Genomic DNA, 13,316 nt, shown 5'->3' with positions numbered 1-13,316 from the left:
GACTTAACCCATCAATCCATTTCACATTTCACAAACAATCCATTTTAAAAAGGTTTGGATTGACACAAATGATCCGGTTATAAACAAATTAATTTGTTTGTATCTATTTATTAAATGAGTTAGGTTCAAATTTAAATTTTTGATCCCTTTAACTCGTTTTTAGCCCGTGTAATAATAGAGTGCTTAATTTTTGTCTCATATGTTTAACCACATCCGCTTAATCTATTTAATCTGTTTAAAACTAGTTAATCTAATGTGATCGATTTAATAAATAATTTTTACAAATTAAATCGAATTATATATTTAATAAATAAATCAAATTTAAAATTAAAATTTTAATTAATCTAATAAATAGATTGAACGAGATGTCAAATATCTGACAGTCCCAGTATCGACCATTTTAGAGTTCGGGCCCTTAACAACAAAGTCCGCATTTTTTCTACCACTGCCCTCTAGGCCGCATTCATTGAAGTTAACTTTTTCACTCAGATTTCTAAATAGAATAAAGGCGTAGCTGCGTGGTTTTCGGTTGGCTTTGGGTTGAGAGTACCAAGTTGAGAAGGATATAGTCTGATGGGTCAAAGAGTCAGGATTTTAAAACAAGTTAGTGGTGCTTTGATTGCCAAATGGGTCTGAAGTTTGTCTGTTCTTTAAAAGGATGGGTGGGATTGTCTTCTTCCTGCATCAACTTGGAAGAAACCTTATGAAATAGCACGCTAAGTTTGAACGGACTCATAGTCATCAAGGCGTTAGAAATATTTTTTTTTCCTAATGGTTATTGGATTTGTTTTATGCTACATTATATATAAAAGAATGAAGACAGCCCTGTTGAACGACTTGACAAGTTGACATATGGCCGTTCTGATACATTATGTAGTTGGTTGGACTGGACTGACCTTTGCATCATTCCCAATGAATGATCTGACTTTAGAGCTCAGTTAATTTGACTTGAAAATATCAGTCTTGAAGGCCTGTAAATTTTAAATACACACATGATGTTTGTTGGATTTTTTTTATTACTGTATATACATTTCATTTTATTCTACTTCGATGCATGAATTACAGCCCACCTTGGCATGGAGCATTTACCTTCGTCTTCTCTAACTTGAATGGATGGGTGAGCGTTTAAGCCTTGAGTTAAAGGGAAAAAACAAAAAAGACTTCTTATCTGGCTCTCTCTCTTGAGCTTTCTTTCAACCCTTTGTGTCACCAACATCAAGATTCTATACAGACGTTCTTGATAAGGAAGAGAAGGACATAATCTCAGAGGAAGCTGAAGACCATAATATTTTTTCTTTTTATACACCAGCGATTCACACTAGACGGACATGAGTACACTCAGAACAATTCAAAAAAAAAAAAAAAATGAAACGCAAAGTAGAAGAAACGGCCTTAATGCTTTTCTAAAAAAATTCTTTCGAATGATGCGTGACAAAAAATGCAAAGATCATAATATCCCTCGGAAGATATCAAATGCCAATGAAAGCTTTGAGTTCAGATGATAAAGCAGGAGCACGAAAGAGATGATTTCTTTTGAAGAATTACGAAGGAAGGATATTTTTCTGCACCACGAGAGAGCGAAGATGGTTCACAGAGCTTCATGCAAAAGCTTTCCAGTTGTCAGTACTCGAAAAAGTTTTGCTTTGCTCAAGCAAGAAATATCGACCCAGCCAAATAGTTCCCGGATATTTAGAAGAGACTCTCTTCCAGCATTGTTGAAGTCTACCACATATAGATCAGATCCATAATTTGTCGTCATGTTAATTGGAGATGGAATCTCCCAAACAATGAAATCATCAACAATGGTTTAAATATACCTTTAGAGCTGTAAAAATTCTAAATATTTAGGATCTATTTGGTTGTTCCTATAAAATTAAGTTAAAAATTTTGCAGGATTCATAGATTGGACCATGGGTTTAAGAATGACTCTATATCAGCCAAACTCTACTCAATCCAAATTCTATAGAATATAACTTTTTTTTTCTGATGTGCATGCGCATCCCAAAGGCTCGAATCTAGGCTGAATTTGGAATATCAAATAGATTTGATTCCTACAAAATTTTTCCAAAATCCTAATTCTATAGAAATATCCAAAGAGAACATTATTTTTATTCAAAATAGCCGAACTACGAAAAGCTAAAAAAAATTTCTAAATAAAACAAGTTTATTCTGATGAACAAGGTTCCAATAAGAAGATGATGAAAGACTTACAAGTATACTTGGTTGGGTGATTTGACTGTCAAAAAAGACATGCTTTGCGAGCCGTGCCAAACGATGGCACGCAACTAGTCACAAAATTTGGCAGAGCTCTGATTTTAAAAAAAATGTGAGAAGGGATCATGGCATGATGGAAGAAACTTTTCTGGCTAAGTGGCTAATCGTATATAGAAGAGAAACCATCATAATCATAACCTGTCTACTCCTATTAGAATTTTTTCCCCCAAAAAGTCAAATGGTCCTTAAATGCTGAATTTCTGATTCAACTTTTGAACAATATAAAAGGGCTATAGCATCCCACAAGCAGAACCAAATAATATGAGATTGAATCTTTTTTTTTTCTAAAGAAGATATGATCTGAAAATAGTTAGACACATCAGATGATCGCCCCAAACAAGATCATAATCATGGTCTTTTGTTTCATTCCCAACCATGCATGGACCACATGGCATGGTTCCAGACCTGTCAGGCTAAAACCTGTTTGATTTTGTGCAAGGAGAAAAGTAAATGGCTAGAAGTCAAGAATACCGAGCACACTGTTGCATTTCACCTAAAATTATGACTACTTCAAAAACAGGGGAAAAGAAAATTCACTAACAAAGCACAGGGAAAAATGGGACATAATTTATACCATTTAATTATAAATGACTTTAATTATAAATGACGGCTCCTTTTGACTAAGTGGTGTAACACAACGGTAAAAAGATTCTGCCGGCATCCTCTTTGTCAATCAGAAAGCCTTCCACTTATGCTACCTATACTGAAAATTGTTATCAGGCTCCAGACTTTACATGCTTTTATGGCAGAAACGCCTACAAAACTGAAGGGCTCATGGTGACATGAGCTTCGGACCATTATCAGGCATTCCCATTCCGGCAGCGAGCTCAGCATCTAGCTGAGTGTGTGGAGCAGGTCCCATCATTTGCTTCACCCTGCAACAACATGAGTCGGATTGTAATGTAGTTTTGAAAGCCCAACCATGCTGAAATTTTCAGGTTGCTAGAAACATGAAAGACTCGTAATTGAATGCGAAGAGAACTTTCATGAAACTAACATGCATTTTAACAACAAAATTCTGTTAATTAATACAACACACCTTTCTGCCCATGCATGCAGTCAATCAGAGCAACAAACAATTAAAGCAAACACAGGAAACCAAGATGAAAGGAAAACATAAATATTATGACAACCAAAGTTCTGATAGATTTCAGAAAATGAGAAACGAGAAAAGTCCATCCATCATACATCCAGGGGTAGCAATCCATGACCTGACCAGCCAGCAGACATGCTACCGGCCCACCATAAACATGTTCGAGTTTGTACTAAGCATATTCCGGTGCTAAACAGGTCGACCTGTTTTACCCGTTTTGTTAAAAGGGTCTGGTTCGGGTTAAGAGTCCTACCCTCCCATTTGATACCTAAGTTGATCAAACCCTGGCTCATTGGTTCAACACCTGACCCATTCGGTATTTAAGAGAAGATGGTCTGGGGCAGCCCGTAGTTCGGCATTTAGGAGAAGATGGTCTGGGACGGCACCTTAAATGGATAGAGCAACTAACAACAATTACATAATTCATCTCTATTAAAAAATTGATGCACGAGCTAACCATAGAGATACCAAAAAAAATTAACCACCTACATTCTTGAGTTATAAATGTTGCTACCATATCCCACCAACCTGATTTACAATAAATAAGACAACAGCAATGAGCCAATACAAGGTGATAGAGTAAGAATGAAATACGAAGTGATAAATCTTAGATTTAACTCCCATGGTTGTGCTAGACATACTCAAAAGTGTCTTCCTTTATTTACAGAGGACCTTTCCTTGCTATTCAAAGATAAGGTGGCAACCTAGGTTACTGGAGTTTATAAAGACTATGATAACTCAGGCTTCTCACTGCTAAGTAATATGTGACTATCATACCTTTGCTAAAAAAGATCCATTTCAGGTATCTGTTCCCTCACGCCTCTAGAAGAAGCTCTCCTGAAAGACATCAAGGCTCACAAGTGAGGCTGTAGAGGATGAGGCATATGTATCGGAATGACGTTCATGAGAAACGCACACCTTGCAACACAAATTACCTTCATATGGGAGGCATGCATGTTATGCTTTCATTATACGTAAGAAAAGAAGAAAAAATCATTTTCCTTCTCTAATAACATTGTTGTGTGCAAACTCAGAATTCTAAACCTGCATATAGTATGATATGTTATCATATAATAACCATCAAAAGCACATCTAACATTGCATTGTGATCTCTCTATCTTAATCTCAATCTCCATCTCTGTGCATGTGTGAACTTTGTGAATTTGTCCTAAAGTCTGTAATCAAGCAAAACAACTTCGATCCTCCAGCCTACTCCTTTGACATGACTTTCTTAGATTTCTATTCATTCAAGAAAAAACACAAAGCTAACACCTCACCTCATTTTGAGTCTAGAATTCTCTCTTACACCTCAACCTTCTTAAACACCAAATCAAATCATTAAAGAAATTTTGAGACTTAAATAACCTATCTAGAAGCTTCCCAAAAATCAATTGTAACGTAAGCACTCCTACTCAAAGTGAAAGGAGTTGAATATAAATACTCCAGCATCTACCAAGAAAACAAAATTTTCTACAGGACCAAACCAATATTTCCACTTTAGATGGTATGGTCGTGTACGACAAACAATGAGAAGCCTTACATGAAACAAGTTACCCGAAACTTTGAAAAAGAGAATAAAAAATCATTCCATCCGAGGTAACACTTAAATAGGAAAAATTGATGAAGGAAGATTTTTAAAGCAAATTCTGACTAGCTGAGACATCACAGTGATGGATTACAACACCTACATGCTTGTAACATATACATGTCAACTTGTTTCTTTTGGAAAGTTACTCTCCTACAAACACATTATAGAAGATTAAATTTTCTTTAAAAAATTAGCTGAGCATGTTATGAATTATCATTCTATGCTTAAACAAGAAACAGTTTTTGTTTGCGGTTTGCAGAACAAGAGGGAGCCTTTTCTCTTTTGCATGTGTGTGGTGTGTGTGTTCTACTCAACATATTGCAGAAATGTTCACCTATCAAGTTATGTTGGCATTAAATTATGATACAAATGACAAGTTTGGAAACCTAATAATCTAACTGCAGTGCCAGGAGCTTGACTTTTTTATTTCCATATTCATAGATAGTATGCTGCATAATCCTAATAAAGATACATATAGCATGGGTGAATAAAGATTGATGGATTTCTGAAAACACATTCACCAAGGAGAATCTTGATAAGTTGCTTAACCAAAACAAGCATATCTAACCATTTAGGCCATCTACATGCAACGCTTATATCTCCCGGTGTCACGAACTTTTTCCTCTCTTGTCACCAAAATATTCCATGTTAGACTATCTCATTCCACCATCCATGCCATCACATTGTAAAAAGGTTACTCTACATCCCTAAGTTTGCATTGCTCCCAAGATACAGCACCTAACAATTTCTGCGGTCTCACTGACCCACTGCAGTGCTGCCGACATTCCTAAAACTCATGGATTCAACATTAACTAAGTCACCATGCGATACCTGGTCCTCAAAGAGCTAGTGATTGCTGCTACCGACAAAGTCGGCCATAACCTCTAGGTAGCAAGGAAGCAAATTTCCAACCCAATAATTTGTGACACTCCTCCAAATCATTGAGTCCTTTTGATGTCAATTATACCATCCGTGGAAGGAGTTTACTCGTCGATCATGATCTTGTGCATGAAACTCCTATATAAGGGAAGTACACCCAAGTACAAACTTAAGCTGGAAAAGGAATTCATATAGTGAAGCGAGCCATTATAGTGAGCAATTATAACTAGCAGCCAAGAAGAAAGAAGCTAGGTGGCAGATAAATTAGAAGAGGCTAGGTTCTTGGTACAGTAGGATCATCGGCATTATTGACCAGATTCCATCAAAATCTAATAAGCATAGGAAGCTAACACATGTTTCAGCAAGGTTCCTAGCAATAACAATTTTAAATAATTCAAAGCTCACCATCGAAAAGATGGAAAAAATCATGCCCGAGCGAATCTATTTATAATTTAAATAGCAAGAAAAGATTGGAAGCATCTTGATGAGTTTAAAAATACAGACAGAACCGATCACCCACTGCAATGCAACCAATATAAACTCATTTATAAGTGATATCAACGCCGAGAGCAAAAACGTTAGAGAAAAAGGAACGGGACCGAATAAATTACCGTTTCTTGTGGCGCTTTGACCGGAAATGCTCATCTCTCACATCCTTATTAGCAAAATATCGACTAAAACGATAAAAATTAAAACTTTGTAAGGATCTCATCACGAAAACAAAAAAAAGGAGGCGTTGTGGGGTTGTTATATATGGGGAGAGATTGAGAGTGATAAATACTCGCAGTGGAGGCAATAGAATTGGCCCATCCCGGGGAGGTCTTCATCCAGCGGCTGGGGCTTCGCCTCTGCCCCCTCCGCTAGCTTCAAAAGCTCGCCGTACACCATATCATCACGTGATCATCAATCTTTTTAGGTTAAAGAAATCGAATGAAGATAGAATCGAAGAATCAAATTAAAACGCAACAAAATAATTTCTAGCCCCAAAAAAAAGAACAGAGAGAGATGGGATGGAAGAAAATAAGGAGAACAGGAAGAGATGAGGAGGATATCTTTGAGGAGGAATTTGGAGCGGCGATCCGTCTTATGCGAGAATCTCCGCTTCTTCACCCTTCTATGCGGACACTTCCCTCCCATCTCTCTTCTCTTCGAGCTAGCGGCCGGCGGCAACGAGAGGTTCTTGCTCGCAGCGTTGGAACCCTAGCCTCGTGATATTATGACTTATGAGCAAGGCTTCAGATTCGGCTTGTCCGCGTAGCAAATACTTATGCGGGATCCAGATCTGCCGTCCGCCTTGCGCGCTGGAAGGCGATCTGATCCGTCCGTGCTTGGGTTCTTAGGAATGGCCTGGGAATGTTTTATTATTATTATTATCCTCAAAAGCCTGATTTGGACCGAATCATTTTTCAAAGCCCAATTAAATTTGACGGGCCTACTGGAAGCCCGGGGAGGCCCAAAAGACGAACTTGAGGTTCGGATCCTCCACGCGGGACAAAAAAGCATTGAAGAAAGCAGTGCGTTGATGGCTGGGATTGAACTGATTGGGTCGACGGTGTCTCTTGGCTGCATGAACAATTAGAAGGTCATTATAGTAAATCCAGATCCTCTGCAAATTGGGATTGAACTTGAGAGATTGGAATCGAAATCACGAGTTGATCATGACTTGCAAAATGCCTCATGATTTAAGTAGGATCTTCCGCAAATATGGATATAGACGAACCTCGGTCAATGACGATCCATTCAATGATGCATGGATGGCGAGTAATTTTAGAACATTTCAAATTGTAGAGAATCTAGATTTCATTCCTGATGGGAGAAATACTGGATACCCTGATCTCGAGATTGACCGACCTCCCTGTCCTCATACGTAAACTGAAGCAAACGATTTTGGCTCCGACGGAGGAATTGCCAGTTGTGGAGAATAATCGGCACATGTCGACAAGAGCTAACAGTCCCAACAACCAACAGCCCTGCAGTTTGCAGTCGCGGTGGCATCACATCCTGCACCCCACCACTCACTCTGTCGCCCACGTGGGCAGGCATCCACGTCATGGTCGTACCACTGGCCATTGTCTGACTATCATTGCACGCCACATCAGCCTAGGTAACGACAAATTAGTTTCTCTATATAAGATGAGCAACCCGGAGGACCTCAAAGAGGCAATGTACATGCAATATGCTACACTTTTTGTAGAGCTCTTACTCTGCTAAAATCTCTCCCTTCCATACTATTGTCTCGTTATTCTAACTTGGCATCGGTGAGTTCCATATCGAAAATCTTCCGATAAGTAAACTTCTTGCAGGCTATCCAACAAAGGAATCCAACACCCAACGTCTCAACCAGCCTGCTGAACTCGTCTTCAGCCGACCTCAGGGTTGTCTGAGTTGCGCTTCTACCTTAGTTCGGATATGACAGCAATAATTTTACTAAGCTAATTTACATAAATAAATAGCCATATGATCTTTTATAGAAGCGACTATAGTCGTATCCGTGCATGGAAATGATTTTTTCTCTTTTTCCAAGTATTTTTGTGATAAGATATAGGAATGTAATGAATTACAATACTTCAATAGTTAAGCTTCTGTTGCATATGAAGCAAAAAAAAAAAAAAAATTGAGCAGAAACTTTCATTATCGGTACCAACGTCTGTATAGCAAATGAAGAATTCTGCATAAGCTATGCTTCGGTGCAAAACTTTCGATCATTAATATTATTGTCATTGATATATGCCCCATACGATGTGCAAGGTGTGTTTTTTTCTCCTTTCTTTCAATATTTTCGAAATATTATAGTAACCAAATTTATGCTACACATTAAGCAATAAATTTTAATAATAGCCAAGCGGAAACTTCGTCATTACCATCGATATTCACATAGTGAATAAAAAATTTTGTACAAATCAAACCTTTATTTTAGATATATAAAATAAATTTTTAAAAATAAATAATAAGATGATTTCTATAAAAATGACTATAATCATAAGAGCAATGTTAGGATCGTCTCCTTTGTCTCTCATTTTCGATACTCCGATCATAATTAATTAAAGAGCCTTCCATATGTAAACTACCAAAGCAGAGGGATGGAGATAGGAGAAAAGGGTGGGGGACTTTTTGAGATAAAAAGGATTGTAATATGAACGTCAAGTGACTTTCTTAGACGACCCCCTAACTTCCTGACTCCTGAGGAACATGACTGCCGCGTGGAGTTCGCGACTTAACAAAGTCTCCTTTCCTCTCCTCGTGAGACAGCTTTTATGGACTACGGTGGAGCCCATGGCTTCAATGATAGCAGAGCTCTGGTCGAAGCATGGAACTCCCATAGCGTCGTATGTATCCTTATGGATGGTTTATGAAATCTTGGCACGATAATCATAAAATTAACGCTGAGAAGAAGTACTAGAGAATATTGCCGGTTTCAAAATATATATTAAAAAAATTATTATTTAATTGGTCCGATAAATTATTGTTACTATTATAATATTGGCAATGGCTACGATGATATTTTATGATATCGATAAATCTATCGCTGCATGGACTTTGTATTATTTTTTTTTTTTGAAAGTCTGTTGCTTGTTTCACCAATGCTAAAATTTTATGTTTGGTTTATTTTTATTTTTTATTTCAATACTAATTGAAATAGTTTACATTTTAGTGCTAGCTCATTTTAATTAGGTTAAATTTTAAGCTTAATATATCCGAGTTTGTTTTCTAACTGGAGCGGGCCAGTGATACTTTTGTCTTGTGGTAGGCTGTGGTTTTATAAAAAGGGAGAGAAAGTTATGTGAAGAGTCCTCGAGAAAGGGAGATGAAAAATCCTTGGATGGCATGGGAAAAGAGAGGGGGGAGAGAGTGAAAGGTGGCCTTTTCGATGATGCATGAGAGTGTCTTTTTTGTGGCTCAAATTTTAGGATTTTTTTTCTATCTTTTTAGTATTTATTTGAGATTATGGGCCGGTACAGTAGATCTGCTTCAGGTATCATACTATTCTACACTTATTTGTACAATAATATCAAAAGAAGTGAGCCTGATCGTTCTCTTTTAAAACCAAAACACGTTGCACTAATCATTCAGTGGGAAAGTATTATGTTTTGAACCCTACGATAACGAACATGCACAAGAGTATCGACAAAGTACGGTACTTTGCAACAACACGCCAGCTCGTAGACAAAATATAGAAAGAAAAAACAAAGCATAAACTCTTCGATAGAAGTGCTTCATGCTCATGATCATGTGATTGTTATTAAATAATTCTAGAATAATCTCGATTAGTCTAGAGGATGTGCTGCTATTTCGATTTAATTAATTCTTTTGGCATGTTTTAACTCACATAAAACAAAAACCAGATCTTAATCAACGGCCATGTCGGAGACCATCTCTCAATAAAGAAGACAAACATCAATGCTTGTGAGACAAGCACAACTTCCGACCAACTCTAACGACAATTACATGCCTTGGGAGAAGTGGATAGTTGGGATGGATGCACTTCGCACTCATGTATGTAAAATACTTATCATGCTACAATATTGGTAGCTCATCAAGCCCTTATTATTAGAAAAGCATCATATTTGAGAGCCATAACTCATGTTTCTAACTTAAAATCATGCCTCTCTTTCTCTATCTTGATTATATTAGCATCTTCCTAACCTTATATAATAGGGATTTTGACACACATAGGCCCTCTCCCTAAAATACAATTCCAAAATGATACTCTTTCTTCAAAAGGAACAATAGCTCTCACCCTCCGACTCATCTCCATGTCCATTAACCTCTTTCCATAAAACGATAACTATACCCCGATTCCTTTTCTCATGGGAATGGTTCTTTAAAATTAATCACAATACCATCCATTCTAATCTTAATCAAAGAATGGTCCATTTAACATGGTCTAAGAATTTTGGCCAGTGCAAATCTAAACTCGAGCTCCTAACACATGGATAAGAGTTTATGGACGAACTTGAAAGCGTCATGGAGCATGTCTAGAGCTGATCATGAGTCGAGCCTTGAGCCTATATTTTATTTATTTTTAATTAGACTTCGAATCAAATCTATGTAAAATTAACCTAAACTCGCGCTCCTAACACATGGATAAAAGTTTAGGGACAAACTTGAAAATATCATGGAGCATGTCTAGAGTGATCCTGGGTCCAGCCTCGAGCCTCGATTTTATTTATTTTTAATCGAACCTAATATTTTTAAATCTAAGTAAAATTTAATATTTTTTATGTATAATAGTCCGTGCCTCTAAGTCTTATGAGCATGGTATCATCGGATCCACCATCCCAACCTTCGACTTACACTGAAGATGAAGATGGACCGAAAGTTCTTAACAACCGCTCCACGTAAAAACCCAACCGACACCGTCCTTCCATTTTACTCAAATACCCCTATAGTACAACCCCCGATAGAGGTCGTCTAATAGGGGCGTCTCAGTCATTACACAGAAATGCACTCAACCAACTACCCCCACTTCCGCGTCCATACGACGCGCCCTGCACCTCATCCGAAGATTCCCGAGCTTAGGCGTGGGCCCCATCTCCATGCCAAATGGGATCATGATGCCATGGCTCCCGTCATCATACATTACATCCATCACATCGTCTTTCTCCTATTTATACCTCGCCCCCGCTCTCCATCCTCTTCTCCACTTCGTGCAGCCCGGGGACCGAAGCGAGCGCGAGAGCGGGCGAAAGAAGAAGAGAGCTTCCATCATGGGCAATGTGAGCTTCACTTCCACGAATTCCCTCTATCGATCACTAAATTTCACCGATTTTCTCTAATTCGTGGGCTTTTCTGATCGCAGCAGGAGAAGAAGGAAGGGGGAGAAGGGGGGAAGAAAGACGGCGGCACGATCGCCGTCGTCTTGAAGGTCGACATGCATTGCGAGGGATGCGCTGAGAAGGTGAAGAAATCTGTCAAGGGATTCGAAGGTAATTAATCTCTTAGTTCCTTGCGTCGATCTCGAAGCGCTTTGATTGGATTTGTCTCACGGTGGAATCGTACAAAAAATCGTACAGGAGTCGAAGGGGTGAAGGCGGACATCGGGGGCGGGAAGCTGACGGTGGTGGGGAAGGTAGATCCGTCGAAGCTCCGCGATCGGGTGGCCGCCAAGACCCACAAGAAGGTCGACATCGTCTCCCCCATCAATCCCCCCAAAAAGGACGCCAAAGAGAAAGACATCTCCAAAAAGCCTGCCGCCGAAAAAGTCTCCAAAAAATCCGACGATAAAAAAAAATCCCAGGAGGTACAATTTATTTCTTCTTCTTCTTCTTCTTCTTTTCCCCCAAACAAAAAAGCGATCCGATTCTTTATTGGTTTTACAAAGTAATTGATGAATTGTTTCGTTTTACATTTCTCAAACAGCCTGTGGTTTCGACGGTGGTGCTGAAGACTCACCTCCACTGCGATGGCTGCGTCGATCGGATTACAAAAAAGATTCGCAAACTTAAGGGTAATTTTATTAATATTTTTCATCTCTATTCGCTTTTCTTTTGGGAGGGAAAAAGGGCAATATTTTTTTAAAAAAGAGAGAGAGAAGAGATGGATCTATGCCGGAAATGCCCCTGATAGTTTTGGTATTTTATGACGGATGGGCAGGAGTGCAGCAGGTGACGGCGGACGCGCAGAAGGATCTGGTGACCGTGAAGGGGACGATGGACGCCAAGGCGCTGCCTGAGGTGCTCAAACAGAAGCTGAAGCAGGCGGTGGAGGTGGCGTCGCCGAAAAAGGACGACGATGGGAAGAAGAAGGACAAAGGCGGCGACAAGAAGGACAAGGGAGGCGAGAAGGAGACCGCCAGCGGCGGGGGCGGCGGCGGAGGAGGAGGAGGGAAGGACGACGGCGGGAAAGCGGAGGCGAACCGGATGGACTACTACTATACGGCGGGGTACCCTTACGGCATCGAGATGGGGCACGCGCCCCAGCTATTCAGCGATGAGAACCCCAACGGCTGCTCCGTTATGTGAACCGCAAACGGAGCCGGGAACGGTTTTATATTTTTTAATTTAGGCGGTTTAATTTTCCTCTGTTAGAAAAGCTCCGTAGAATATAATATAATTAAAGAAAATAGGAATTTGATGCAAATCCTTTTTGGTCGTAGATATGATACTTTCTTGGTTCTGCGGTTGCGATGTTTCCGCGTGTCTATTTACAATTGGTTATCTTTTGATAAGTATGGGCCCATGCCGCCTTCAATGAGTGATTGAGGAATGTTTGGATACTAATAAATGCGAAAAACGTGCAACGGAGGGATTTAAGGCGAGGAAAACGGGAACGTCGCTATACCGGACCGTTTGATGGGGAACGGTCGGTAGATTCTCGATGTCGGGGTTATAGGGGACAATAATATATCCTGTGATGGTACACCAAAATTCATGCTTGATAATTAGATTCATAGAAAAGCTGCGTTCGTAGCCATATAGATAGTTATTGCTCTCAAAGAAAGATCTTATCCATGATATTCTTAAAAATATTATCCGAGGTGAT

General features: G+C 39.1%; 2 protein-coding genes across 4 annotated transcripts; one reads left to right on the top strand and one right to left on the bottom strand.

Moving 5' to 3' along the window:
• Positions 1–2,823: 2,823 nt before the first annotated feature.
• LOC103706999 (uncharacterized) lies at positions 2,824–7,074 on the bottom strand. Of its 2 annotated transcripts, XM_039115336.3 has the most exons (5): positions 6,887–7,074; positions 6,616–6,730; positions 6,446–6,508; positions 4,145–4,204; positions 2,824–3,149 (listed from the first exon to the last, which is right to left on the bottom strand). In XM_039115336.3, the coding sequence occupies exons 1-4, from the start codon at positions 6,969–6,971 to the stop codon at positions 4,150–4,152; spliced, it is 318 nt and encodes a 105-aa protein (XP_038971264.1). In that variant the 5' UTR covers positions 6,972–7,074; the 3' UTR covers positions 2,824–3,149; positions 4,145–4,149. The 2 variants fall into 2 exon arrangements, with proteins under 2 accessions (XP_038971264.1, XP_008789539.1); XM_008791317.5 differs by lacking the exon at positions 4,145–4,204 and having other exon boundaries at positions 6,887–7,071.
• A 4,371-nt stretch (positions 7,075–11,445) lies between these two features.
• Positions 11,446–12,929, top strand: LOC103707000 (heavy metal-associated isoprenylated plant protein 3). 2 transcript variants are annotated; one of them, XM_008791318.6, is made up of 5 exons: positions 11,446–11,551; positions 11,635–11,761; positions 11,849–12,075; positions 12,195–12,282; positions 12,429–12,929. In XM_008791318.6, exons 1-5 carry the CDS (start codon positions 11,543–11,545, stop codon positions 12,794–12,796), a joined length of 819 nt encoding a protein of 272 aa, XP_008789540.4. In that variant the 5' UTR covers positions 11,446–11,542; the 3' UTR covers positions 12,797–12,929. The 2 variants fall into 2 exon arrangements, with proteins under 2 accessions (XP_008789540.4, XP_017698238.4); XM_017842749.5 differs by having other exon boundaries at positions 11,484–11,551; positions 11,638–11,761.
• Positions 12,930–13,316: the final 387 nt, after the last annotated feature.

Source organism: Phoenix dactylifera, chromosome 10 (assembly GCF_051530095.1).
Source record: "Phoenix dactylifera cultivar Ajwa chromosome 10, Ajwa_hap1_PhDact_Kaust_v1.1, whole genome shotgun sequence".
Lineage (NCBI taxonomy): Eukaryota > Viridiplantae > Streptophyta > Magnoliopsida > Arecales > Arecaceae > Phoenix > Phoenix dactylifera.
This window is presented reverse-complemented; position numbering and strand designations above follow the sequence as displayed.